This window comes from Bos grunniens, chromosome 20, assembly GCF_055505025.1.
Source record: "Bos grunniens cultivar Pamir isolate PY7600 chromosome 20, Bosgru_T2T1.0, whole genome shotgun sequence".
In the NCBI taxonomy this organism is placed as follows: Eukaryota; Metazoa; Chordata; class Mammalia; order Artiodactyla; family Bovidae; genus Bos; species Bos grunniens.
The window spans coordinates 66,905,243-66,931,606 of NC_141184.1; the positions used below are offsets into that span (position 1 = coordinate 66,905,243).

The following is a 26,364-nucleotide window of genomic DNA, read 5'->3' on the forward strand; positions in this document are numbered from 1 at the left end:
GCACACAGTAACCTGTGAATATAAATGGATCCACTTGCCGCCTACACAGCAGCCCCCAGATGAAACCCACCCCAATCTCACTATCACTCAAGGTAGGAGGAGGGGGCAGCTCACCGACTCTGTTTCCTGCTTCTGAGGATCTGACAGTGTCCCAAGCAACAGAAGGTCATGGTTCTTACTCACACCCAGATGTGGGTCAGAGAGTTGCCACAGCCCCCACCGCTAGCTTTGATCGCCCGGGAAAAAGCCGGGAGAAGCACTCACAGAGCGAGGCACTTGACACGCTGTCTCGTTTAATCCTGCAGCAACCTGTGAAGCACACAGCATGATCCTGAAACAGGATGAGCAGACTGAAGCACAGAGAGGCTAAGGACCTAGCTGAGGAGACACAGCAAATGAGCACCAAGGCTAAGATCTGAAGCCCGCAGCACCTAAATCCCCACCCCCGAGAAGCTGCCCCAACCTCCACACTCCACAGATTAGCTCTCCTTTCCCGTCTGCTTCTCCACCGTCCGTGACGACGGTGTCTCTGTGTCTCTGTCTTTCCTAAACACCCACCAGCCTGCAGTGACCGTCACTTGGCTGCTAATGATGAACCCAGGCTGCTTGCAGAGCATCCCTCTGGCCTGCCTCTCCCTCCGTTGGCCGCCTCCACACACATGTACATGGGGACTCTTTTCTTGTCACTTAGCAGCCCTCTTGCTTTAGTTTTGTATGTCTAGTTTATCTTGTTATCCACATCTTTCTTGTTTGTAACCTAGCCAAAGAACAAGAAGAGTCTAAAACACATTCTGTGACTTTCTTTTAGATTATAATCTTATCTTAGTTGTTGTTCATTTCTTTCTTCTGAGGACTTTCTTTTACTTTTCTCTTTGTTTTTCTCCTTTCCTAGTTCTTCCGTCTCTCTCAAGGTTTTAAGGTCTTCAGGAGAAAAAAATGCATATACATATACGCACATACATGGCCACTGGATTCCTCTGGCCATCAAGCTAAGTTCACTTTGCTCATCATCAAAATGAAAATGTTCTGCAACACGATCTACAAGCCTTATTGTCACTGCTGGGGATGGAGAAGTAGATTATGAACTCAGAACAACAATAAAATACAAAGATCTAGAAATCTGAATACCTACATTCAAATCTGGACAGGAAGCCTTCCAGCTATATGTGATTTTTGGATAAGAATCTCTGAGTTTGAGAGATTTACAGTTTCATCTGTAAAGGAATAATAATGTTACTCCCTCCCAAGGTTGTAGAGAGGTTTAAAGGGGCCCCATATATGAAAATACTTTTAACCTAGAAATTATCTCAGCATAAAGTAGTATGGAATCAGGGTCCTGGCTGAACTATGAAATGCAAAACAGGAGGGTGTTGTTGAATTGTGCATTGCATATCGCACCTTGATGGCCCACTAACCCTTTACAGCCACCGTCTTTCCCCAAAACTGGGTTTCCCTCTGGAAGTCCTAGTTCTGCTAATGGAACCAGGAGGCATTTCATCACGCAACAACCACACACACAAACATACACACACACACACAATCTGCTGTGAGTCAGGGTAGTGGGTGCTGGGGACTGAACATTGAACATGCTGGATAATACCCTCTCCTTCAGGGCCCTTGTAATACATTTTGGGTGGGAGAAAGACAACAAACAAAATAAGGCAACAGTGTAATAACTGATCAAGGCCCCTAATTTACAGGAACAGCCTGTATGAAGGCCCTAAGGCAGGAGAGAGCTTGGCCTAATAGTAGCATAGAAAGAAGGTGCTGGAAGGGAGCGATTGAGGGAGTGAGTCCCCTGAGGTCTGCAAAACCAGCAGGGCCAGATCTAACCAGGCTGTCCGGTCCATGGTCAGGAGTGTGACCTGGATTTTAAGGAGGCCTCTGGAGTTATGCAATAGAGTGACAGGATCGGGTTCGGGTTTTATTTTTGTTGGCTACTTGTTTTGTTTTATTTTATCAGTCTGGCTACAGTGCAGAGAATTAGGACTGGATAGAGTGTTGGTGAGCAAAAGTGGGAGCGAGAGAGCAGATGGTCAGCTCCACAGTAGGACAAGACAGAGATGACTGAGGCTTGGACGGGAGACATGTAGAGAGGTGAACAGAGCTGACAGGTATTTTGGAGTCAGAAACAGCATGAATTGATAAGTCCCACACAGAGGCATGCAAAGGGAAGGAGAAAATGATTCGTTTCCATATGGAAGATTACTCCTGGTCTTTGTGCTCAGACAGTAAAAGAATCCACCTGCAATACAGGAGACCTGGGTTCAATCCCTGGGTCAGGAAGACCCTTTGGAGAAGGGAATGGTAACCCACTCCAGTATTCTTGCCTGGAGAATTCCATGGACAGAGGAGCCAAGTGGGCTACAAGCCCACTACAAGCCTAGTGGGCACAAAGAGTTGGACAGACTGAGCGGCTCACACACACACACACACACCCAGAAAAGCAGTGACAGCGTTGATTGGGAGATGTGGGTGGGGAGTGGAAGAGAAGGGGGGAGCACAGGGCAGGTAAAGGGAGGCTTAAGCTGCCGCCATGTTTCCCACTTACCCCTCAAGTGTACAAGTTGGTTATCCTGTCCTTTTGCCCCCCACACGCTTCTCAAAACCACCTCTACACTTGCTACCTGACTCCGCAGTGTGTTCCCCCCTCGGAGGTTTGGGGAGTAAAACACTTGCCTTTAATAAGGTTTTTGCTCAGGGTTTTCCGTTACTTGCAGATGAAGACAGACACAATAGGCCCTCAGGGTCTAATCCCACTCAGTGTCCAGCCGAGAGTCCTCTCCTCCACAAACACCATCCTGCCCGGCCACACCAGACCACCCAGCTCCCCATCCTGCCTGCTCTCTCTCACTCCTCTGGGCCCTGCTGCCTGGAGGCTTTTTCTCCCTGTTTCCACCCTCCAAATGCCTCCTAACCATTCTCCTCTTCAATTCCTGTTTTGTAAGTGAAAGTAAAAACTAGTAATGTTCATCTTTGACACCTTTCGTAAAGCGTCAACCACTGAGGTGTCAATGGTTGAGGGCAACCATTCTCTGAGTTCCCAGGATACCCTGATCTCATCTCCATAGTAATTCTGACCACACAGTGCTCGAAAAATTATTGCTTCCTCCTCTCTAGATTGATGCTGCTATAAGGGCAGTCGTGACAGTCACTCAGTCGTGTTCGACTCTTTGCGACTGCATGGATACTAGCACGCCAGGCTCCTCTGTCCATGGGATTCTCCAGGCAAGAATACTGGAGTGGGTTGCCATTCCCTTCTCCAAGGGATCTTCCCAACCCAGGGATCAAACCCAGGTCTCCCGCATTGCAGGCAGATTCTTTACCATCTGAGTCACCAGGGAAGTCAGAAGGGCAATGCCTGCGTTTAGCTCTTCCTTCCTGCCCGGTATGTAACACCAGGTCTAAAACATACACACACAAAAGTTTACTGAATGAATCAATGTCAGAGTGGCTCAGTGCTATAGACTGAATGTCTGTGTCCTCCCTGAATTCCTAAGTTGAAAGTCTAACCCCCAATGTGATGGAATTTGGATGTGGAGTCTTTAGGAGGTAATTAGATAGTTTATGAGGGTGAGACCCTCATGATGGGATTAATGCCCTTATAGAGATGGAGCTCTCTCTCAGCATCTCTCTCTCTCTCCCTCTTTTTATGTATAATCAAAGAAGCAGGCCTCCACCAAGAACCCAACCAGGCTGGCGCCCTGATCGCAGGTTTCCAGCTTCCAGAACTATGAGAAATAAACATTTGTGGGAACTCCCTGGCAGTCCAGTGGTTAGGACTCTGCACTTTCACTGCCAAGGACACAGTTGCAATCCCTTATCAGGGAACTAAGAACCAGGCAAGCCGTACAGGCAGGCCAAAAGAAAATTGTTGTTTAAGCCACCCAGACAATGGTATTCTGTTACGGCCACCTCAGTGGACTAAGACAGGTTGGTTGTAAAGTCTTCACACAAAGTAAAAATTCTTGAATGGTCAAAATGAACCTTACAAATCCTGCCTACCATACACTAAAATGCAGTATCCATATTTTATGTCATATACAGCGATTCTTACCCCCATTGAATTTTGAGAAATACTGAGTTCCACTAAAGGGGAGAAAAAACGGAGAGGCTATATGACAATGTCTTTCATTCAAAGCACCCTGCTGTAAAACAGTCATTAATCCTTGAGTGAGTGAGTGAGTGAGTGAAGTCGCTCAGTCGTATCCAACTCTTTGAGACCCTGTGGACTATAGCCCGCCAGGCTCCTCTGTCCGTGGGATTCTCCAGGCAAGAATACTGGAGTGGATTGCCATTTCAAGCTTTAAGGAAAGTGGGGTGGTGGAAGGGCTGAGAATAGACAGATGGACGGAGTCTTCTACACTGGCTCCTGCTTACCTGAAGGAGTTTATTTGACTTTTTTTAAAATATTCTATGTATGTAACCTCAGGCCCTGCTGTATGTACAGCAAGAAAAAGCTGTCATCATCTGGTCCAATGGAAGTCTTCTTATTTTTCTGAGTAATTTACAGAAGTAATAATAAAGGGATAGTTTTTACATTTTTACTACAAAATTCGTTCAATCATTTAAATATAGCACATTTTCATTCCCTATTCTCCTGACTTTGAAGGTATATAAATTCAAAATGAGCAATATTCTCTACATGCAATTAACTACTCACGAGCTGTCAGATGTGAACCTGGGGCAGATCCATCTCACAAATACTAATTCCATATTTCAAGTAATTCTCCAATAAGTCCTAATTTATTGTCATTTCTGGTTCTTCTTGCATTATAAAACCAGTACTTTTGAAACCTCTGATGGGTCATAACTTTGCTAAAGAGAAGATGGTCATCTTTCTCCATAATTGCAAAGCCTTTTCATTTTTACACTTATAAACACTGGCAAGAATATTCTCCGGATCACTTTTGCAAACACACCTGATTTTGTCATTTGTCCCCTTCAAACTGTGTCAAGAAAATTTTGTTAAACAAACACCACAAAAGGTAAAAGAACATTGGTTCCTGCTTCTTCGAGCAAAACAGGATGGTCCCGGTTCTTATTGCAAAATATTGGGTGATGAAATCATTCTTCTTGAATGACTAACTGGATGAGAATATCATATTTTCTCTTTGTCCTCAAAAATATATTGTTTGTCGATTCTGGAGTGTGAGAAACCCCTCCAGATTATTGTATGGTAAAACTCAGGGTCTGAGACTTTGCTTACAAAGTGAATTTTACTGCCACTACTGTCTCTTCCGATTTGTCTGACTACTGTAAAAACATTTTCCTTTGTCCCTTTTCTTCTCTTCACCATTTTATGCAGGCAATGAAAAATTCTCTATTCTCAATGGCATGCAATGAAAGCAATAATAATAAAACTACAAAGATGGTATCTTCTAGCCTCTTTTAAACTTTCCTGAAAGATGATGTAATCCTCTAAGCAATGTAATAAGAAAACTGAAGGGTGATGCAATCATGATGATTTATTTCACTACTGCATCATCTTTCTGGGTGGTGATGCCATCATTCTTTCATTTTCTTATTATTTTAGTATTTTTTAGTATAAGTGGTAATAATTGATGGGTAATGATAAAATAATTCCAAGGATGATAAAATGAAAAGTGTTTCAAGATATAAGAAAAATCAGATTTCATAAAGTCTTAGATTTATACATGGCCCCAATGGTCCTACATGGTACATTCAAGATAGAATGGGTTTTATTCTGTTTTTGTTTAAAAAGTAAATGTTCTCTTTGATCTTTGCAAGATTTATTTTAAAAAGAACCAAAATCATGAAATATTAACCTTTACAAATAGTTAGAACTCCTCAAGAAAAAAAAAAAAACTCAAAAATGAAAATGTAGTTCCATGGACCCTAATGGCATACTGCTGGTTAAATCACATTAACAGATTTGATCATTTCATGAAGATTTTCAAAATCTGGCTCCCTGGAAAATTGCCCCCCACACACACACACACAGTAAAACAACAACTCGTCCTTTACTCACAGTTCTCCGACCAAACCCATCGTAGAGAAAGCGCCACAGTGCTCCAAGGCCAGAGGGCCTCCCCTCCAGGCCCCATGAGCACTCCTTGTAGAGATTCGGCAGATCCTGGGACACTTCCTCCTGGAGTTTTGTCTCTGCACACAGTGAGGAAGCAAAAACCACGACCCGAGGAAAACAGAGATGCCAAGTGGAATACTATGCAGGCTTCAGAGCAAGGCACAAACAAAACTCAGACCATGATCGGACGCCTGATGATTACGGCTTTTGATTCTTTACGGTGAGGAGACAGTATTATTATTCTCTTGGGGTTTTTTAAATTCTCATTTATCTTTTGTTTCCAGTCAGTCCACAACTCTGGTTTGACTATTAATCTACAACATAGAGGAAATGTCCCATTCACAAAAGTGGTGTACTCCAAACCTTTGGGATTTGGTTATTTTGGGAACTTAGGATAGTTTTTCCTCCAATAAACAATACTATAAATGATGGTGAGGTTTCCAGAGCAGCCCCACAAAAGTCTTCTTAACTCATAATGTTATTGAGGCCCTGGACTTCTACTGTGAAAATGAGTGGAGAGCAATTTTGTTGTAACACCAATACACAGACTCAAAGATGGATGATACAGTATCCCTTCTCTTGAATTCCATTTAATGAAACAACCCGATCAATGAAAGAAAACAAAGGGAAAGATAGAGACTTTTTAGGGAAAGACCTCTACTTATTTTGGAGGCTGGTAGCAGCACTTTATTGTTATTTTGTCTGGCCGGTTTCACGTGTACACCTTTTTCGCCATTTTCCGTCACAGACATGACACAAAGGAGCCATGATAAGAACAGATTTGAGGCTCACATCAAAGGATGGGGGAGGAAAAGCAAAAAGTCTGAATGAGATTTCCTTGATGGGGTGATTAAAGCATGTGGTTGCAAGGAGGAGACTGTCTAAATCTGTATTAACTTATTTGCTAAGGAAATTGAGGAGAAGGTGGAAGACCCGGTGTTAGTGTCTCAGGTCTTTGAGCCTGGAAGAGAGTCCACTATTTGGACAGGCAGTTCCTTCTCTGACCATAAGGTGGTGCCATCAGTCCAGACAGTCGGGCCCCCAAGGGGGCGTGGCTTGCAGGAGGAGGAGCTCTACACGTGGAAGCCACGTTTCCCACTCTGGCTTTGGAACTCAGACAGCCTGGACCAGCCACCAAGTATTAACATCAACCTACACAACACTGCCTCATCATTCAACAACTTCCCATCCTCCAAGGCACCACCTGCTCACAACCAAGTAAGAACATCCTTCTAGGCACAGCAATCCACATAAAGATTCCAACTAATTACTTAGCATTCCTCTCATCCATCCCTTCCTTCACAGTGCAGCTCTGGGCCGCTGACCTTTTCCTAACTCCAAAAGGGAATCTAGTCTAAGAGCATCCTGGAGTTTCATCCCTAAATGCCACCAGGATGAGATAACAAAATCTTCTCTGGTGAGCACAGATTTGTTCACAAAGGCCCTGCGACAAGGCCCCAGACGCCCTTGACAGCTTTATCTTGCATTTGAATACCAAACTGGGCAACTCCTATTCCTCCTATGAAATGCACCGTCCCTTCTGTTCATTTACCCCTGATGCTCTTCCCTCCTATGATACCCTCTGTTCCTTTTCCACTTGTCAGTATCCTCTCCCCTTTCAAACTTAAACCCAAATTAACCCCCTCACTGTTTGGTTTTAATTGGTGAATTAGAGTGAGAGAGGAAAACTTCGGTTCCACGCATTAACCACAGAAGCCCCCAGATGTCACGAAGGGAGCCTGCCTCATCCTTCCCACTGCCAGTTGGGTCTTAAACTGAGAAGGAGGGCCCATCCAGCCAAGAACCCTTGCTGAATCTCAGGGCAATACCAGCTGGACTGTCCTTACATCTCCAAAGGCTCAATTCCCACCTAGTGAGAGACCAAATCTGCAAGCACAATGCATGGCCCAGTGTCTGTTCCCCATTCATGTTTCCTTTACAGTAATAATAATACTATCATTATTACTGCCTCTTACCTACTCCCTACTGTCACCAGCCACAGGCTGCCAAACCAGGCCTGAGTTATAAGGCTAGAAGGAGAAAGGGAAGATCACAGCACAGTCACCAGCCTGAGCTCTTCTCCCTACTCTGACCCCAGGCCCGTGGCCTCGACTGGTAATCCCAGTACACTGCCTCCTGCTTCTGCAGAATTTTCTCAGCCCTGATGGGACAGACTGGGATGGGCATTCTTCTCTGGATGTCTGGCTCTGGCTAAGTGGTCTGAATATAAAACTCTTAAGAACTGGTAACTGTACTTGCTATACGGCAAATACAACTACCACTTTTTTTTTTTTTTTAGTTCTAAAAGGGGCAGGTGGCTCAGGTAGGAGACACGAATGTCCCCTGTGAAACTGGAGCAAATAGCTTCAAGATGAATTTTTCTGATGCAGGTCCTCTGAGGGCAGTCCCAGGGCCTTGTGGTGGCAAAAGGCTGTGCCCCAGCTCTGGGATGCAGGAGCCCAGAGACCTGCATCTGCCTGGCCCCTACTCCAGGTGGTGGCCCAGCCTTCTAACAAGAAGACTCAGAGTGTCTGCATCCCACAAAGGTGGGCTTGCTCCCACCTGCTAGACCGCTCCTGTTTGTGTTGCTTAAAGAGCCAAGAGACCAGATGCCCTTTTTAATGCCAATATTACTCATATTCTCACCTACAAAAGAGGCTCTCCAAGGAAAGAAAGCCTACCCAGGAAATTCAGAGGCTTATGGACTTCGTGGGAGGCCAGACTGCTGTTGGTTTTTTTGTTATGTTTTGTCTGTTAAGAATCTACAGGAGATGGTGTTTCATAAACTAATAAAGGAAATAAATACCATAACAAAAGCAGAGTGGGAAGTGCGCACCATCTATTATTAATATAATGGACTTGTACCCCACCTCCTTCCCCCCAAAACTCTTGAGGCTGTAAGAGGTCATTGTTATTGGAATCACGGGCACGAGTGATCAGTTTTTTGTCACGACGTAGACTCAGACCTTCAAAGTGACCCTTTCTTGGGGTTCTGAAATCGGATGGGGATGGTGGACAGCAGCTAGCTCCCAGGCGCTGCAACCCCTGGGAGGGCCTACTCGAAGGTGCCTTTCCCACCCCCTCCTATCATTCTCCCACCTCTGGGCCGCTGGACACTGGACAGCCGCAGCCACTGGTGCCCACCCTGCCCCCATCCCCGTTCCTAACGCCCTCCTGCATCCGGGACCTTGGGAGGGGAGCTTGGGAAGTCGAACGGCTGACAGAGGACGACCTGGCCCCGGCGTCTCCGCACCCCTTCCCCCAACCGTGTCACAAGGCTGCCCCAATGAGGCGCTCCGTGCGCCCCGCCGCGGAGACCCAGAGCCGCGTCGCCGCGGGCAGTGGGTGATGAAACCTCCGGGGCGCATTACCGCAGAGGGCGCGGGCTGGGAGCGGGGCGGGGGCGAGGGGTTGGAGCTGGTACCCAAGCTCACCTGTTCTCCAGCAGGAGGGTGGAGACGGCGGGGGAGGGGCGAAAGCGCGTCACCCGGGGTGAGTGGCGCTGCGCTCGCGTCCCCGCCCTCCCCCTGCCCTACGAGCCCCCAGAGCTGCGCCGTCGGACTGACGGTGCCCGGAGCAGTTCCTGTCCCCGGCCTCGGCGCGGGGGAGACGTGAGCGTGCACACGTACACACACAGCGGGGGAAGAGGCGCTCCCAGCGGCGCCCAACTTTCTCCCTGCTTCCGCAAGCCGGGGGGAGAAAGCAGTCGAGGGCGATCCAGCCCCGGCCGTGCTTGGGGAGGGAGCTCGAACAAGAAAGGAGAAGAGACGGAGAGAATTTCCTCGGGTTCTGTTTTTAGGGTTTAGGGAGAATTTTTTTTTTTTTTTTTTGACCTTTTCCATCCGATGAATGAAGAGTAAAGGGAACACAGAACGCGGCGGCGAGTAGCGCTTTGGGAAAATGGAAGAGTATGTTTGGAGACGCGTAAAGTTGCCTTTCAAGCTCCAGCCTCTGGGGCACGCGATGCTCCGCCGCGGGCTGACTCAGGGCTGCCCGGGCCTCCCTGCCACCCGCCTGTAAATGATGCAAGTCCAGTCTCTCACCTGGATCCCTGCAGCCCAGCCCAGAATCCGTCTGGATTGAGGGAGGGGCAAGAATCTGACACCTAAGGTGTGGCAAGGCCCACCACGGCGGGGCGAAAAGAAGATGGGGCAGCCGCTCAGGCAGAGTCCTGTATCTAGTGCTTTCTGCTCCTATCTTAAAATAGTTTGGAGGATTTTTTGTTTTTAATGCAAAGCATCACACCGCCAGGAATTCCCATCTGTGCCCAGCTTGCCCCGAGCACCACTGTGTCCAGGAAACTTCTCCAATCTGTCAAGGCCTCGGGGCTGGGAATCTCAACTAAATTACAAAAGGCAGAAAGAGGAAACTTTCCTAGCCAGTTGCGGGTGTGATGCGAGCCAGGAGCCTGAGGGGGTTGGAGGGGAGGGGGAACGCTGTCCCAGCGCAGACCATCCCCTCTCGCCTTTCTTTAGCTGCAACCGGAGCTGGGATTCGCTTTTAGTTAAGTCCGTTCGGCCATTGCCTTGGAGCACCCGCACACGCGCATGTATCTCCGGCCGCGCTCTTACACACTCACACACGCACGCAAACGCGTGGCCGTCGCCAGGTCGGCAACTTTGTCGGGCGCTCCCAGCGGCGCTCGGCTTCCTCCTGTAGTAGTTGGGCGCAGGCCCCGCCTCCCGGCCGTGTTGTCAAACGGGCGGGGGTCTCGGATTGGTCCAGCCGCTGGGACAACACCTGCTCGACTCCTTCATTCAAGTGACACCAGAGCTTCCAGGGATATTTGAGGCACCGTCCCTGCCATTGCCCGGCACTCGCGGCGCTGCTAACGGCCTGGTCACATGCTCTCCAGAGAGCTACGGGAGGGCGCTGGGTAACCTCTATCAGAGCCGCGGCCGCGAGGAGGGAAAAGGCGAGCCGGGAGGAAGAGTGGGAGGAGGAGGGGAAGCGGCGGAGGAGGAGGAAGAGGCGGAGGGGAGCACAAAGAATCCAGGTCTCCGGGCTGGAGGTTTACACCAAGAACCATGTGTGCCGAGCGGCTGGGCCAGTTCGTGACCCTGGCTTTGGTGCTGGTTACCTTCGATCCAGCTCGAGGGACCGACGCCACCAACACGCCCGAAGGTCCCCAAGACAGGAGCTCCCAGCAGAAAGGCCGTCTGTCCTTGCAGAACACAGGTAAGTGCGTGAGCCCCCGAGGCGGGGAGCTGCTGGGAGAAGACATCCCGCACCCACGCAGCGCGCCCCGGGCGCTTCGCCCAGAACTGGGCGCCCAACCTGGACCGCGCAAACTCTTGGGGTGGAGCGGGGCGTGAAGAGGAAAGCGCGCGGCAGAGCGAGGTCCACACCGGGCTCCGCGCGTCCGGAATCCGCACGTGCTGGCCGGGTGATGAGATGGCTGGGGCAGGACTTGTTGCTGTCCTCCCGGGGTCGAGGGTAAAGGAAGCACCGCATCACGCGGCCAGGGTCGGCTCCAGCGTTCCCGGACCGGTTCAAACCTCCCTGCTCCATCCTAACCGGCTTGCAGGAGGCACGGAGCGTCCCCGCTACCGGGCTGCGCTCTGAACCGAAGAACTTCTCTTCCCAGCCGGCGGGCCGCGGCAGGACTGTTTCTCCCCCTCCTCAGAAGATGCCCGACATCCAAGAACTTTGTAGGCGAGACAAATTGCATGGCGAACTTTCCCCCTTGTGGGGCATTCCTTTCGGAAGGGGCAGGGGCGGGTGCACTGAAGCGTACCTCTGCGGTGCTGCCTCCGTCCCCGGCTCCAGAGCAGGTCAGCAAGAGAAGAAATGGTGACACGGCCCGAACCGTGCGCCGCAGCTGCTCGACCGGCTCTCCGTTTACCCGAGAGCTGCCAAGCACAACCAGGCGTGCAGGGCACGGGGCTGGCCCTTTTCCCAGCTCCAGGGAGAGGAAGAAAATCTGCCTAGCGCTTCTTCGCTCTTCACGGCCCTCCCTTTATTAAGGGGGCCTGCGAACCCGGCAGTGCCGTGCGTGCGTTCACCGCACGAGCAGGAATGCACGAGTGCCCATTAGGGGCGCCGGGAGCGAGTGAACCGCGGCCCTGCGCGCTCCGGGCCGGCGCGCCGGGGCCGCGCATGGGACCGTCCGGGAGTCTCCCACCTCCATAGGCAGATGCCAGCACCTCCGGCTCGCGCCCCGCTCGTCTCACCTACCTTTTCCCCTCCCAGAGCTTTCCCTGAGAATCAAACGTGATTTTCGCTAGTTGGTGACCCTCAACAAATACACGCCCCTCATTCTCTCGGCAGATTTAACCTGAATGCGGATTATCTCCTCCGACCCGCCCTTCTTCCAAAATATACTCTTCTGATGTAATTTTGTGGTTGGTTTAATTGGGTAGGGGGAAGGAAGGGAGAGAGGCTTTGCAGCCTGATAGTTAACTCCCTCTCAGCCTGTCCTTTCAGAGAGGCGAATTGGGGCCACATTCTGCGAAGGAGGGCAGCGGACACCCGGGTCGCGAGAAGTCTAGGGAATTAAGCGACATCTCACCCCAGATCTCTATTAAAAAGGAACCTCGAACTGCAAAGGTTGCGTTTCTGCAGACTAACCCCCATCTGACTCGACTCCTGAGCCTGCATGCAAGCAAACCGCAGTTTCCCTAGCCTGGTATTTTTAATGCGAATGGTTTGGAGGCGCTGCCTTAATAGGAGTTTTGTTTTGATTTTTAGGTGTTGAATCATAAAGCTAAATTGAAACTGCTTTTTGGACGCTCTCATTTGGGGGTCAGGAAGGAAATGGCCGTGATTTAATAGCAGCAGCTTCATCCAAGTACAGAAGAGTATTTCATTGATGAAGGACAGAAGGGAAAGACCAAGCTAATGGGTTGAAATTTTATTTTTGTCAGTGGGTTTAGAAAGCTGAAATATCTTCAGCTGTCAAACCAAATATTCCCACAAATACTTTAATAAGATGAGAAGGATGAAAAAATGGAGTGTTCTGACCTAACTTCTCTTGTGACTTTTGTAATGTAGGTCTGGCTAATTTTTACAAAAATTTACAAATACTAGTTATCTTTATAAGTAGATTAAGTGATGAAATTTTCTTTCCTTGGTTTTTGGATCCCAAAACAATCATTTCTAACACTTTTTCTTAATTTTCCTTTTAGTCATTACTTTTATTTCAACCACCCTCTCTCTGCATTCCCCAGCATGACAGAGAATTTTGTATATGATTGTGTGTAATTCTCATTTTAGCGGAAATCCAGCACTGTTTGGTCAACGCTGGCGATGTGGGGTGTGGCGTGTTTGAATGTTTCGAGAACAACTCTTGTGAGATTCGGGGCTTACACGGAATTTGCATGACTTTTCTGCACAACGCTGGAAAATTTGATGCCCAGGTAAAAACCATATTGAGCACCAAGAATGTTTTGGGTTAGCAGAGCATGACTGAAACATTCAATGGAAAAAACTGTTAACAGAGTTTCCTAGCTGATCGTCATGGTGGCTTTTAGTACTTGCCAGAGACCTTCCAGGTGTGCAGCAGGGTGCCAGTGACTCCCCACTCCACTCCTGGGGTTCAGCTTTCTGGACCTGTCATATCGGCCGAGTCTTCCTCCACTCGGAGGAAGTTTGCATGCACAGAATGGGATGGAGACCAAGCTGAACAATTATTTGAGGATTCTTAGCAGAGAAAACTCATAATAAATAATAAACATCTTGTAAGGGACACACGGTGTCTGGCTACCCAGAACCCAGTCTGTGAGGACCATAACATTAGGCTGGGGGTAGGGCAGGAAAGTTCGGGGACTCCAATTAAACATGCCAAAAGCTATTTTCACCTAATAGGTAAGAATAAAAGAGACATGAAATTTGTAGAAATTTGTCATCTCCTAGAGGACATGTGGGCAGGCAGCATGGATAAATCAGGGCCTCCAGAGAGCAGACTTTTCTTCCTCCTAAGTAGCAGATCCTCCTCTCCCAACCTGAAAAGTTGGAACCCTGAATGAGTCCCGCTCTATATAATAAATATAGTCAGGGCCTGACCCACTTCACTTATCCCGGGATCCCTAGGGTAAAAGCCTAGATGCCGCATGAGTAGGAAAAGAACCCAACAAGTAACCTTATGCCTCCAGTGCACACCATACAAACACATTTCAGGTGGAGTGGACCATTAGGCTCATCTCCTTAGTGTCCTCCCCAGCCTGTATATACACTGTGAAGTACCCTGTTGTCATTTCACTGGAGAGCCATGACTGTTTGGATGAGGCCAACAGCTGAGGTGTGATTTATGAACATCACCAGTTACCATGTACTGACATCCTGTAGACAGCCTGACAAAGCAACGCCTGGGAACCAGAAAGGGATGCGACAGGGCTGGCAGCCTCCCCTACAGAGGATGTGGGGTGCCAGCAAGGGAAACCAGGGAAGGAAAGAGGAGCAAAGTGTTTGAACTCCTTGAGATGCCCTAATAAAGCATCCCTTCTGGATTAACGGGAATTAGGAAACGTATAGGAAATCCGGAGGAAAGATGTGTATTTCAGGGCAATCCCACAGGATGTCAGGGAAGAATACTGAGAACAGATTGCTGCAGCCCTTGCATAAATTCATCTTCCTTTTTTTCCTCAACCAACAGGAGTATGTTCTCAAGTTAGAAGCATCCCTTTCAAGTCAGGTCTCAGCCCATAACTACTTAGTCAACCGGCACACCCTACCCTCCATCCTATTCAGCTCCCACTGGTGCGTCAGAGGAAAGGGAATCACCATGAGGTGGCTTTTCAGTGATCAGACTATCTGTAGACCTTTCAGCTGCTTCTTCAGGAGAGGACAAATAAACGCACTGGCCGGCATCCCACTTCCAACCTAAACCCATTTACTTTCTCAACTCCGTTACTTCCAGGCCTGTCTAAAACACAGGGGTGACCTCTCCAATGACAGCTCACTTCTGTAGAAGAGGGGATGTGAAGATCTCTGGGTGGGTATCCCACGGTGCCTCTGTGCCCCGCGAGGTTGATAAGGAAGCTAACGGCCCAGGCTCGCCCCCACACCAACAGCTGTCTCCTCTCTAGGATGAGAACAATCTCATGGGGTTGCCAGGAAAGAGAACTGCAGGCCAGATGTATGCCTGGCTGCCTTCGCCACTCGGAGGCCTGGGGCGAGGGGGAGGGGCCGTCAGCCGGGCAGTTCAGGCTCCAGATGCTGGCAGGCAGTGTGCCAGGCGGGCCTTTTAGAGGCAATAACCCTAACAGTTTAAAGGAGTCGAATTGCTTTCAGAAAGGAAAAGAATGCTCCTCCATAAAGGCTAGGAGGAGGAGAGAAAGAGTACGGGTTGGGGTCGGCGGGAGGCACTGAGGCAGGAAAGGCAGGCCCAGCTAGCACCCGACCTTCACATCACTAGAAGGAGCAGGAAAGAGGAGAGATCTGCACACGCAGGCACCTGGGAAAAGCTCTCGCCGCGCACCTCCCAGGAGCTCTGGGCTTATGCCTGCCCAAATTTCCCTCGGGGTTTTGCCACCATACAGTCAACACTGGGCTTCCTTGAGGACAGAGGGCCACGGGAGCCGCAGGATGAGGGAGGCTAGTAGAGGAGTTTGGGAGGAAGGAAGCAACCGTGTCAGTCTCCCAGGTAACATCCTTTGGGGCTGAAGGCAGAGGTCTCACATCACTCTGGACAGACCTCCCGATGTAGCCTCAGCCTGTCACCTGCAAGACGTCCATCTGGATGAGGCCTTAAGGTTCAGTCGTCAGAAAAATCCCATGTAAGCCCAACAAGGGTCAGACTGTCAAAGCGTGTAATAAGGACTGGTCTCTTCCACCCCCTCTCCCTTCCCTGTCCCCTCCGCTCTCAGGGCAAGTCGTTCATCAAAGATGCCTTGAAGTGTAAGGCCCACGCTCTGCGGCACAGATTCAGCTGTATAAGCCGGAAGTGTCCAGCCATCAAGGAAATGGTGTTCCAGTTACAGCGGGAATGCTACCTGAAGCATGATCTGTGCTCTGCCGCACAGGAGAACATCCGGGTGATGGTGGAGATGATTCACTTCAAGGACTTGCTGCTGCATGAGTGAGTGCTGCCCTGTGGGGGTGGGGCGGGGGTGGGGTGGGGTGATGCAACGTGGATGGAGGGAGAAGTCTGCTGTGGTCCAGAGACAGTCTTCTTCAGTCTGATGGGTTGACTTGTAGAGGCTGAACTCTCCTGTTAAATGGGAAGTTGTGGTTTACCAAGGAAAGCTGCACTGACTCCCCTGAGCGTCCCTTTCTGGCTGGCCTTCAGGAAAAGCAAAAGAAATTTCCACCATCAGTTTCAAAATTCAAAGCAATAGCAACAGGAAATCTTTTTCACTGAGCGTGAAATGTGTGGAATTCAGGAACACCTTTTGTCTTTCCTTCAGCCAGAATCCCAACAGTTCTGAGTGTTCCGAGTTGCCATGTAGGTGCCCCAGCAGATGGCCAAGGGTTGGTAATATATACTGAGTACGTACTGAGTGCCAGGCATTGTGCTAAGGCTTCATATGAATTTTTCACTTGATCTTCATGACAGCACCATGAGCTAGGTACCATTCTCATCTCCATCTTACAGATGAGAAAACTGAGATTCAGTGTGGTAAAGGTCACACAGACAATGATGGAGGAGCCTGGCAGTCCAGCTCCAGGACTTATACTCTTAAATATCAATAGCTTTTTCCCTTGCCTCCATAAGCTCTGCTTTCCCTTAGAAGGTCCAATTCACCTTCTCCAACATTCATGCCCTCCCAGAGAAAATGCAAAACAAATGATAAAATCCTTAATCAGCTAAACACCTTTATGCCAAAATGAGGGGATAGGAACATACTCTTTGGAAGACTTGCAATTCAATCATAAACCCAGGATATCTTCCTTTAAAAGCATACAATGGCTCCTTTCTTGGGGACTCAGGGCAGAAAGTAAGGTACTAACTAAGCAGCCCAGTACAAGTCACTGCACTGTTAGTCTTTGCCCAGTGACTCACTGCGCCAAATCAGTACAATTTTATCAATCCTTGCTCCTTAGTTCATGCCATAGCCTCCCTCAACTACGTCACTAAACAGGCCACTCCCCATCCCACCCACACCACCTAGACCACAGAGAATAGCAGCCATCACCTGTCACTTTCCACTTGGTTATAAGGCTCTAGGTACCTTGCAACACCCCTGGTGCAGTGTTAGAATTATTAGATACACCATGAATCTCTATAGGCAGCTCTTGCCAGGAGCAAAGTGATGTTGCCTTTGCCTTGAGTTACACTGTGTTCTCAGTCGCTCAGTCATGTCTGACTCTTCGTGGGCTGATGGATTGTAGCCCACCAGGCTCCTCTGTCATGGATTTTCCAGGCAAGAATATTGGAGCAGGTTGCCATTTCCTACTCCAGGGGATTTTCCTGACCTAGGGATCAAACCCACATCTCTTACATCTCCTTCACTGGCAGTCGAATTCTTTACCACCAGCACCACCTAGAAAGCCTGAGTTATACTAATGCCCAATAAAATATTTTCTATTCTTCCAAATCTCTGTAAAGAATCAAACCAAGAATAGCATCAACAACAATAGCAATAACAATAACTGTCATTTTCTGAGTGGGCCAGGCCCTTGGCCAGGGACTTGGCCTGGATTATCTCATTTACCTTTCCCAACAGTGCTACAAGCCGGAGAATACTAACCCCACACAAGAGAGAAAGAACGTGAAGCTAAGAAGTTAAAGATCTTGCTCTGAGATTCAATTCCTAATTTCCAGCTTGGGAATTGGTGCTTCTGAAGCCAGTTGTCAGGAATGGACCTCAAACCTCCTTGTCCTGGCCTCCATTCTCCCCACTAGACCAACTAAAGGCTCATTGGTTCCCAGGTGCAGCAAGATTTTTTCCCTTTTTTCAAAAACAGCCCGTTACACAAGCAGAACACTGAGATTCCCTTCCTTCAGGTGCCCCTGCAAGAGGCAGACACTCCACTGCTGAGAAACTCATGAAGTTCATTTGTTCTCAACTCACTCTCCTCCATCAGAGATAGTTTGTTGGCTTCAAAAATGGGTGACAGGGCACTAGTTTTTAATTCTGTAACACATTCCTGGAGCCAAGAAGACTTTTGTTTCTTTGGAGAAAAGTCTTTGGGAAAACTGAAGGTTTTGAGGGGTTTTGCCACCCCACCCCACCTTTGCATTTAAGAAGACAGAAAGCACTATGGCTTTCTGATGTCTCCTCCATGGAAACATCATCCATGGGACCCTTACTTCCAAAAGGCTCCATGCATCATTTAGAGCCCATATAGCCCCTACCCCAGCCTGCTCTGGAAATGCAGGTGGTCTACCCCAAAAACAAACCTGGGCCTTTTCCTTGAATACTCAGTGTGGCTATATGCAGTTCCTCTTACTAAGCCAGCAATTCTAGCTCCCCACAAAATCCCACTGCCTTCCCTTCTGAAGCTGCAATGGCACTCTGTCAACTAGTATTTAAAGCTGAACTGAATTTTTTTTTTTTAGTTTTTCTTAACTATCTTAACTGATTTGGGCACCAAAGATCCCATCAGTCCCCGAATATCAAGAAGGCCATTTAAGAATGTGTGACCTTGGCCACAGACAAGAAAATGAAAACTGAATTTGCTCTTCCCTCTAGAGAGAAGGAAATCATAGGCATCCTAGAATCCACATCACCCCCATCCCTCAACCTGACCCTCACCTAACCCCTAAAACACTCACATTCAGTTAAAGTGACTTCCTGTTCCCCTCACCGCTGCCCTGCTCCCCTCACCGCTGCCCTGCTCCCCTCACCGCTGCCCTGCTCCCCTCACTGCTTCCCGTCCCACTTTCTCCATATCACCCGCTTGGCCATCAGACACCCTGTCACTGGGTGCTGGCAGCCTCCAGGCACATCCCCCTCCAAGTATTTTTAAAAACCCTTTAGCCTTGCTGACGCCCGGTGGAGAGAGCTGGGCTTTGTCATTAGACACGGGCTGAGCTAGCAGCCTGAGAAGGCACCATGCCAGCTTGAAACACAGCTTAGATGAACACACCCCTCCCCGTGGTTCACAGCTTTCTCCTCGGCAGAGACTGCCAAGGGCAGAAAAGAGCGTGGGGTAGTCCAGCCTTCTGGGATCCGCCTTGGGATTCAGCAAGTTCATCTGTCAGGCAGGATGCCCTACTGAAGGAGGCCAATAGGCAGTCCATGGATTCCCAAGAGGGCCCTTCCTCTCCTTACTCTGGGGAAAGAAACTTCCCCAGAAGCATCCCCAAAAGACAGATGCTTAGTCTCTGTGATCTGCTTATCTAGCCACAGGAGGTGGCAGGCAGGATCAGGTGCTACAATCCCAATGATGCTCTAGCAGACACTCAGTGAACTTGACCTCCCTGAGGCTGTCAGTGCTAGTTTTCAAAAGATGGAAAGAAACGGACATGCAGGGAGCACGTCCCTCGTGTGCCCATGCCCTCCTCTCTCGGCTGAAGTCAACTTGGGTCATCACTGTCCTTGTCACGGTGAGGGGCCTGCCTTCAAGACTTTCCGCACCCTGCCCATCAGCTGTGCCCAGACTCTCCGACTCCAAAGGCATCAAGTAAGCCTTAAAAGGCAGCTTGATCTCTGTCAGCCGGAACATTCCTCCTCTCCGCTCTCAGCCCAGCCCCAGGCCTTCTCGGCCCAGAAGCTTCCAAAAGCCACTTTCTCCCCCACCATGTCTCTGTTTTTCTATCTATGACATGAGGACAGTTCACTCAATTACAACTTGAGGACTAATTCATAAAAATGGCAGCAAACTGCTTCACAAGTCTTCAAATAGTCTGCCCTTCCTGCTAGGCAACAACAGCCAACGTGCAGAGAAAAGATTCAAATGGTCTGTAGGGCAGCGTCCCAGTGGTGCAGGCTCACCGAGGAAAAAAAGGCTTGTTCCTGTAAATGAGCTCACGTGCCAGAGTGGTTTCCTGCCCAAGGGGATGGCCCAGTGCATGGACAGAAAGACCCAGAAATTCTGCCAGTGAGGGCTGCTTAAGAAAGCTTATTAGCCACCTGGAACATGCCATATCCCTCTCCACACCTTGGGGATTTTAAGAGTCTAGTGAGATGTAAGAAAGACTTGGTGAGTTGGCCAGGAGATCCCATTGCTGGGGGCACCTTTTGCCAGATGGGCCCTAAAATAGGCATACTGCTCCGGCTTTCTGCACACACTTCCACCCCCAAGAGGAAGGTACGTAGTCATTCCTCCTTCAGCACTTTTCCTAAAGACGGCCTGAGCAACTGGTCCTCCCCCTGGGAACCAAGCATGCTTATTTCACAGACAGCTGGCTCTTGTCCCAAGCACAGAGGCCCCTCTCTGCCAGGCCAGCTCTCACCTCCCTTTGTGGGGAAGCCCAGAACGAAAAAATAAAGCTGTTCAGACAGCCACTCCCCCGCCTCAGCCTCTGCCACCAAGGAAGGGATATCTTGGTTGGAATCTACACCCCAGCCCCACCCTTCACCTGTTCCAGACGCCTCCAGATACAAAGGAGAATGCGTCCAGAAACTTCCCCAAACACCCTTCATTATCATGAGCCCAAACCAGGAGCAAATACACACATGGGGAAAGTGGTTTTGGGGGAGCCTAACTTAAGACTAGGCTTATCGAGGAGAAGGACACCCAGTGCAAAGCCAGCCAATCTCGCTTCCCTGCCATAAAGACTCCTCAGTTTAGTATTTAAGGCCCGTCACCATTTGCCTAAGTAGTATTCCACTGGCTCCAAGACCCATTTCCCCTCCTGCTAAAATCCTCCTAGTTAGCACACCTAAACATGCCTGGGGACTTCCCTGGTGCTCACACAATTAAAGAATTCTGCAATGTCGGAGACCTGGGTTTGATCCCTGGGTTGGGAAGATCCCCTGGAGGAGGGCATGGCAACCCACTCCAGTATTCTTGCCTGGAGAATCCCCATGGACAGAGGAGCCTGGCAGGCTACAGTCCATGGGAATCACAAAGAGTCAGAGACAACTGAGCAACTACTCAGAGCACAGCACAAACGGGCCTGGAGCTCCCCTGCCCTCCTCGTTCCCACAGCTGTGTGCCTCACTCCCCAGGGCTTCTTTCTAGGCTTCTAGCACAGACACCTGTGTATTGTCAGGGGCCCTTTTTCTTGTGGCGGGCTCCCTCCCCCAGGCTCCAGTTCCCTCCAGTGCCTGGCAGGGAGCCCAGTACTCCACAGAATCCAGGTAAAGGCTTGCAGTAATTCCAGGAACATCTTTTGCCAAACCAAACCCAAGTCAAGCATTGGCCAGGTCTCTCCCCTCCTGTGGGTCCTGCCCTCCTTAGCCCACAGGAGGCGTTCTCCAGCCCCGGTCTCTGTCTTAATCCCCAGACCCTACGTGGACCTAGTGAACCTGCTGCTGACCTGTGGGGAGGAGGTGAAGGAGGCCATCACCCACAGCGTCCAGGCTCAGTGTGAGCAGAGCTGGGGAAGCCTGTGCTCCATCCTGAGTTTCTGCACCTCGGCCATCCAGAGACCCCCCACGGCGCCACCCGAGCACCAGCTCCAGGGCGACAGGGCCAAGCTCTCTAGGGGCCACCCCGCGGAAATGGGTCACCACCTTGCGGAGCCCAGCAGTCGGGAGACCGGCCGAGGTGCCAAGGGTGAGCGAGGTAGCAAGAGCCACCCCAACGCCCACGCCCGGGGCAGAGCGGCCGGCCCTGGGGCCCAGGGAACTTCTGGAAGCAGCGAGTGGGAGGATGAACAGTCTGAGTATTCCGATATCCGGAGGTGAAATGAAAGGCCCGGCCGGGAAATCTTTTCCTCCACGCCGTCCATTTTCTTCTCTCTGGACATTCCAAAACATTTGCCATTAAAGAGGGGGGCGATCACTCGCAGGATGTGATGGGGATTGCGGACTTGATTGGAGCTGTGTTAGCGGCATGAACAGGTGAGGCGGAGGCTCCCTCGGCAGCGAGGGCTCGGTTGTGCCTGGTGTGTCCCGCACCCACACATCCCAACGGGAGGTCGTCCTCCTCGCAACTTTGCCTTCTTTCCATCCGCGGAGACCCTGGGCTATGGCTTGCGGCTCCCTTTGCCTTGGGAGGTGACGAGAGGGGAGGGGTGACCCGCGGGGGCCAGACTGTGCGCTTGGTGCTGGGCCCCGCCCCAAGCTTCTGTGCAGACAGTCCTAGCGGAGCGCAGCTGGATTCCGGCGCAGGAGTGGGTGTGCAAATCTCCCTGGGAATCGGGAGAAGGGTGGAGCGGGGGCAGGGCCGTGTGGGTGCTTGGTGCCAAACAGAAATCCAGTTTCTTGCATGGGACCTTGAGGTTGGAATAACTTGGGACGGGGCGGGGATTCTAAGTGTAATTTCTGAGCCATTGTTCTGTCTAGGGGACCCTGCTGCAGGGAGTGGCCCCTGTGTGTCTGTATTTTAACCACTGCTTCGAGTCTCGATTTCACTTTTTTATTTATCCAGTTACATCTCCGTATCTGTCTAAATAAATAGCTTTCAAACAAGCAACTGGGTCATTAAAACCAGCTCAAAGGAAAGCAAAAAGCAACCCATCTTTGGGGGCTGAATTTTTTTTTTAAGTGCTATTTTTAAAGTAATCAAAAAGTGATGTAGCTTTATGTCTGACTGCCTGACATGGGCTCATTGCCACTAGCACAAAGCCCACCCTGGAAAAAATGCACACAGGAGTGCATTTGACAGAATTCCCTTTGCCTTTTGGTACCTCGCCTTGATCCTCAGCCAAGACAGACCCTGGTTCCATTGGGCCGAGTTGGAAAGCTGGCCTGTCCATGCTAGAGGCTGGAAAAGGGGAACACAGAAGGACTACTTGGTAATTTTCACCAGGGAATGCCGACCTTTTATGTAAACGGAGGAGACTGCTGCACATCACTGGGGGACAAGATTTCCCAGATCCAGAATGAAAATTTAGCAATGAGAAAAGGAGTCAGAGTGGACAAAGAAAAGCAGGGAGGAGAGACAGAACTGAGAATACAGGGAAAGGATTAGAACAGAAAGCACTGGCAATGGATGTCTTGTGGTTACTGAAGAGGTCTCAGAGGTAGGCCTTTTCTCTCTTCTGACAGAGCTTGTCCTTTCTTGCAGCCAGTACTCAAATAGGAGCCCAGTATTGCAAGGAATGGATGGATGTTCTGGGCCAGGTCCTTCTAGAACAGGGGTCAACAAACCTTGTCTGTAAAGGTCCAGATAGTGAATACACTGTTTTCAGTTTGGCAGGTTATATGGGTTTTGTTGCAGCTACTCAACTCAGCCTTTGTTGCCTGAAAGCAGAAACATACATAGACAACACATAACAAATAGGCTTGGCTCCACTCCATTAAGATTTTATTTAACAAGCGCCCAGCTGGATTTGGCTCTTGGGCCTGAGTTTGCTGACTGCTGTTCTAGTGACTGGGCAAAAAAGTATGCATCCTCCATTTATATCAACTCATAGCTCTCCCTCAAAGCAACCTGAGGCCAGAGATAAAGAGGCTATATTTATCTGCTAAAAAATGATTTGTTCCCAGAATGCCCTACCCAAAGCCCAGCTAGTGTTTAGATAACCTAAATCCAGCCTCACTGCTGCCAGGACAGGGTGCCAGAGTGCCGTTTTCCCAATCTCTCACGATGCATGTTGGAAAGAAACCATCTGTTGGGGGGAGGGGTACAAAAGGCTGGGAGAAGCACCTAGAAAGAGCGGGAGTTGCAGAAAAGAGATGTGCTTGATCCAGCTCTGCCCTCCGAGAGAGGAGGACCGGTGTGTCAGGCTCTGCCATGGCAACTGACCGTAAGCCATGGCGTCTGAAGCCACACAGCACGTGGACTGTTTTCTTTACATCACTCAAAAGCTGAAGCAATAACATTCTCTCGCGTTGCTGGGTCAGCTGCTCATTTGTTCGCCCGCTTCTGGGCTGGGTGGGTGAAAGGCATCACTTTTACATTTTCCTCAGTGTAAATGTTTTACATGTTCGCTACTGACGCCCCATGTGTTGCTTCTGTTGTAAATATTTGTCATTTGTATTTATTATCTCGGTGTTTTCCCCCGAGGCATAAAATTGCTTCCTATGTTGCTCTGAACCCCCTCATTGATCACTGTTGTATATTTTTTCATGCCGCTGCTTTGTTTCTTCTCAAAAGTCAGGTAGAAATCCTTGCATTCTGGTTCCTAAAGTTTTGAAGCCTACAGTAGTATTTATTGCTGAGATTCTTTATCTCAAAACTGGGGAAAATCCAAATTCCTGTAAGCATGGACAGAGGCATTTGTACAGTCTAAAATGTAAGCAAAGTCGTCCTTAAAATTAGACCCTCCACTTGGGGCTTCGTACTTCATACAAATTTACTCCTGAGCCTTCCTTTGAGGAAGGATGTGGATTTCCAAATAAAGATATGATGTTTATTTTGAGCCTTGCATCTTAACAAGATGATCCGAACACCTCTCCTTTGTATCAATAAATAGCCCTGTTATTCTGAAATGAGAGGCCTTAGTAGAGTGAAATGCTGACACTCAAAACTAAATAAATAGAAAATGCTAGCCCAGAGCTGTAGCTGTACTTTCACACACAGACACACACACAGAAATTTCAGCTCGAACCTAGGAAAAGGCTTCGTTTAGAATAACATGGACAAACAACGCTTCCAGGGCCCGTTTTCCTAATGAAGAGCAGCCCTCGTGTGATCTTAGCATCAGCACCGTGATAAGGTATAAGATCTGTTTCTGTTAGGGATTTAGGCAGCAGGATCTGTACTTTGTCACATTGCATTATCTTTCTCCAAGCCTTAATAAAGGTTTTAAATAACTGACTTCCTCTTGAGTAGCATTTTTTGTCTGAGAGAGCTTTGGGTGGGCCAAGGGGATGGCTGTGAGCAAGTGGACTTTGAGTCCATTAAATACTGGATGTTCAGATATCTACAAGATAGAAACAGGCTCATAGATGTAGAGAACAGAGGTGTGGCTGCCAAAAGGGGAGGGGGCTGGGAGGGTTGGGGGTTTGGGACTAGAGGCAAACTGTTACATATAGGATGGATAAACAAGGCCCCAGGACTTCCCCGGTGGCCTTGTGGTTAAGATTCTGGGCTTTCACTGTGGTGGCCCAGGTTCCATTCCTGGTTGGAGAAGATCTCACAAGCCACATGGTGTAACCAAAAGAAAAAACAACAAAGACGTACTGTATGGCACAGGGAACTATTTTCAATATCCTATGATAAGCCGTGATGGAAAATAATGTGAAAAAGAATATATATGTGTGTGTGTGTATATACATATATAATTGAGTCACTTTGCCATACAGCAAAAGATAATACAACATTGTAAATCAATCATATGTCAGTTTAAAAAATGTAATGGTGAATGTTCAGTTTACAGGGAGAGGAACTCAGGGAAGAAGACTACTCTGGGCTTTTCTTCCCCCACAGGGACTCTGTCCAAAACCCTGCCTGAACCACCCAAAGAGGAGGCTGAGCTTCTGTGGCCAGCCTGAAAGCACCAACCCCAGGGCCATCAGGGTGGTCCTCACAGCTCCTTCTGGAGTGCACAGACCTTGGAGTCAGCTACCCTTTCTTGCAGATGGGGCCTACAGAGGACGCCACCAGCATAATTAAGTCTTGTCAGAAAACAGCTCAGGGGCCAGGGGCTCTGCACAGGCAGGGAAACCTCCTCCTCACCTCTCCCTTCCTGAGCACTACTGGAGAGCTGGAGTCCCTGATTTACTAATCTTATGGTTTATTCCACCATTGGCATACCTACTATGTTCTCAGCACCATGCCAGGCATCTTGCATACGTAACTTCATCCCTACTACATCCCACATGCAGAAGATATTATCCCCACTTTACAGGTGAAGAAACCAAGGTATAGGAAAGTAAAGCAACTTCTCCCAAACCCTGTGACTAGGGGCAGGGGTGGGGGTGGGGGACATCTGAACTCGAACCCAGATCTGTGACTCTAAGCCCTCATGCTTTCCCCTACTTCAGGCCCAGATTCTTCACATACGATTTATTTTTAATTTAAACCAATCAGTATGATTCTATTTTACACAGGGCTTAAAGAAAGAATAATTATACTCTTATATTTATAGCACCAGGCCTCCAAGGAATTCTGCTTTAGAATGGAAAGGAAAATTGATGCTCTCACCTTTCCTCTCTGCAAAGACAGATTTTAGTTCAGATTAAGGGAGAGGAGGAAAATCACAGAGTCTGATCCTTTTCAGTGCATATGAGTAATTTTTTTTTAAGATGCTTCTTAAGTGTTCCTAAGGAAAGCCTTTGGGGAGTGGCTGGCTGGAGTGACCATGCAGACTGAGTTTTCTCCACTAAACCCACCCAGTCGCCAGCCCTGTCTTGAGACGTCAGGCTTCGCTGAAATCTTCACCACCGCCATCCCCCTCATCACGATAGCTGCAGTTTCCTGTGACTCTGTTA

At 49.1% G+C, this 26,364-nt stretch overlaps 1 protein-coding gene and 1 long non-coding RNA gene across 4 annotated transcripts in view; one reads left to right on the top strand and one right to left on the bottom strand.

Annotated features, from left to right (window-relative positions):
- The window catches only part of LOC147350570 (uncharacterized), a 26,320-nt gene extending 16,699 nt beyond the window's left edge, over positions 1-9,621 (bottom strand). For all 3 annotated transcript variants that reach the window (XR_015148986.1, XR_015148985.1, XR_015148984.1), the window contains exons 1-2: positions 9,484-9,621; positions 5,993-6,126 (exon numbers count right to left, since the gene is read on the bottom strand). This is a non-coding gene — a long non-coding RNA (uncharacterized LOC147350570). The remainder of the gene's footprint in view (positions 1-5,992; positions 6,127-9,483) is intronic.
- On the top strand, positions 8,338-24,748 carry STC2 (stanniocalcin 2). The gene is made up of 4 exons (XM_086362179.1): positions 8,338-11,227; positions 13,265-13,407; positions 15,856-16,067; positions 21,327-24,748. The coding sequence occupies exons 1-4, from the start codon at positions 11,077-11,079 to the stop codon at positions 21,727-21,729; spliced, it is 909 nt and encodes a 302-aa protein (XP_086218305.1). The 5' UTR covers positions 8,338-11,076; the 3' UTR covers positions 21,730-24,748.
- The last annotated feature ends 1,616 nt before the right edge of the window (positions 24,749-26,364 follow it).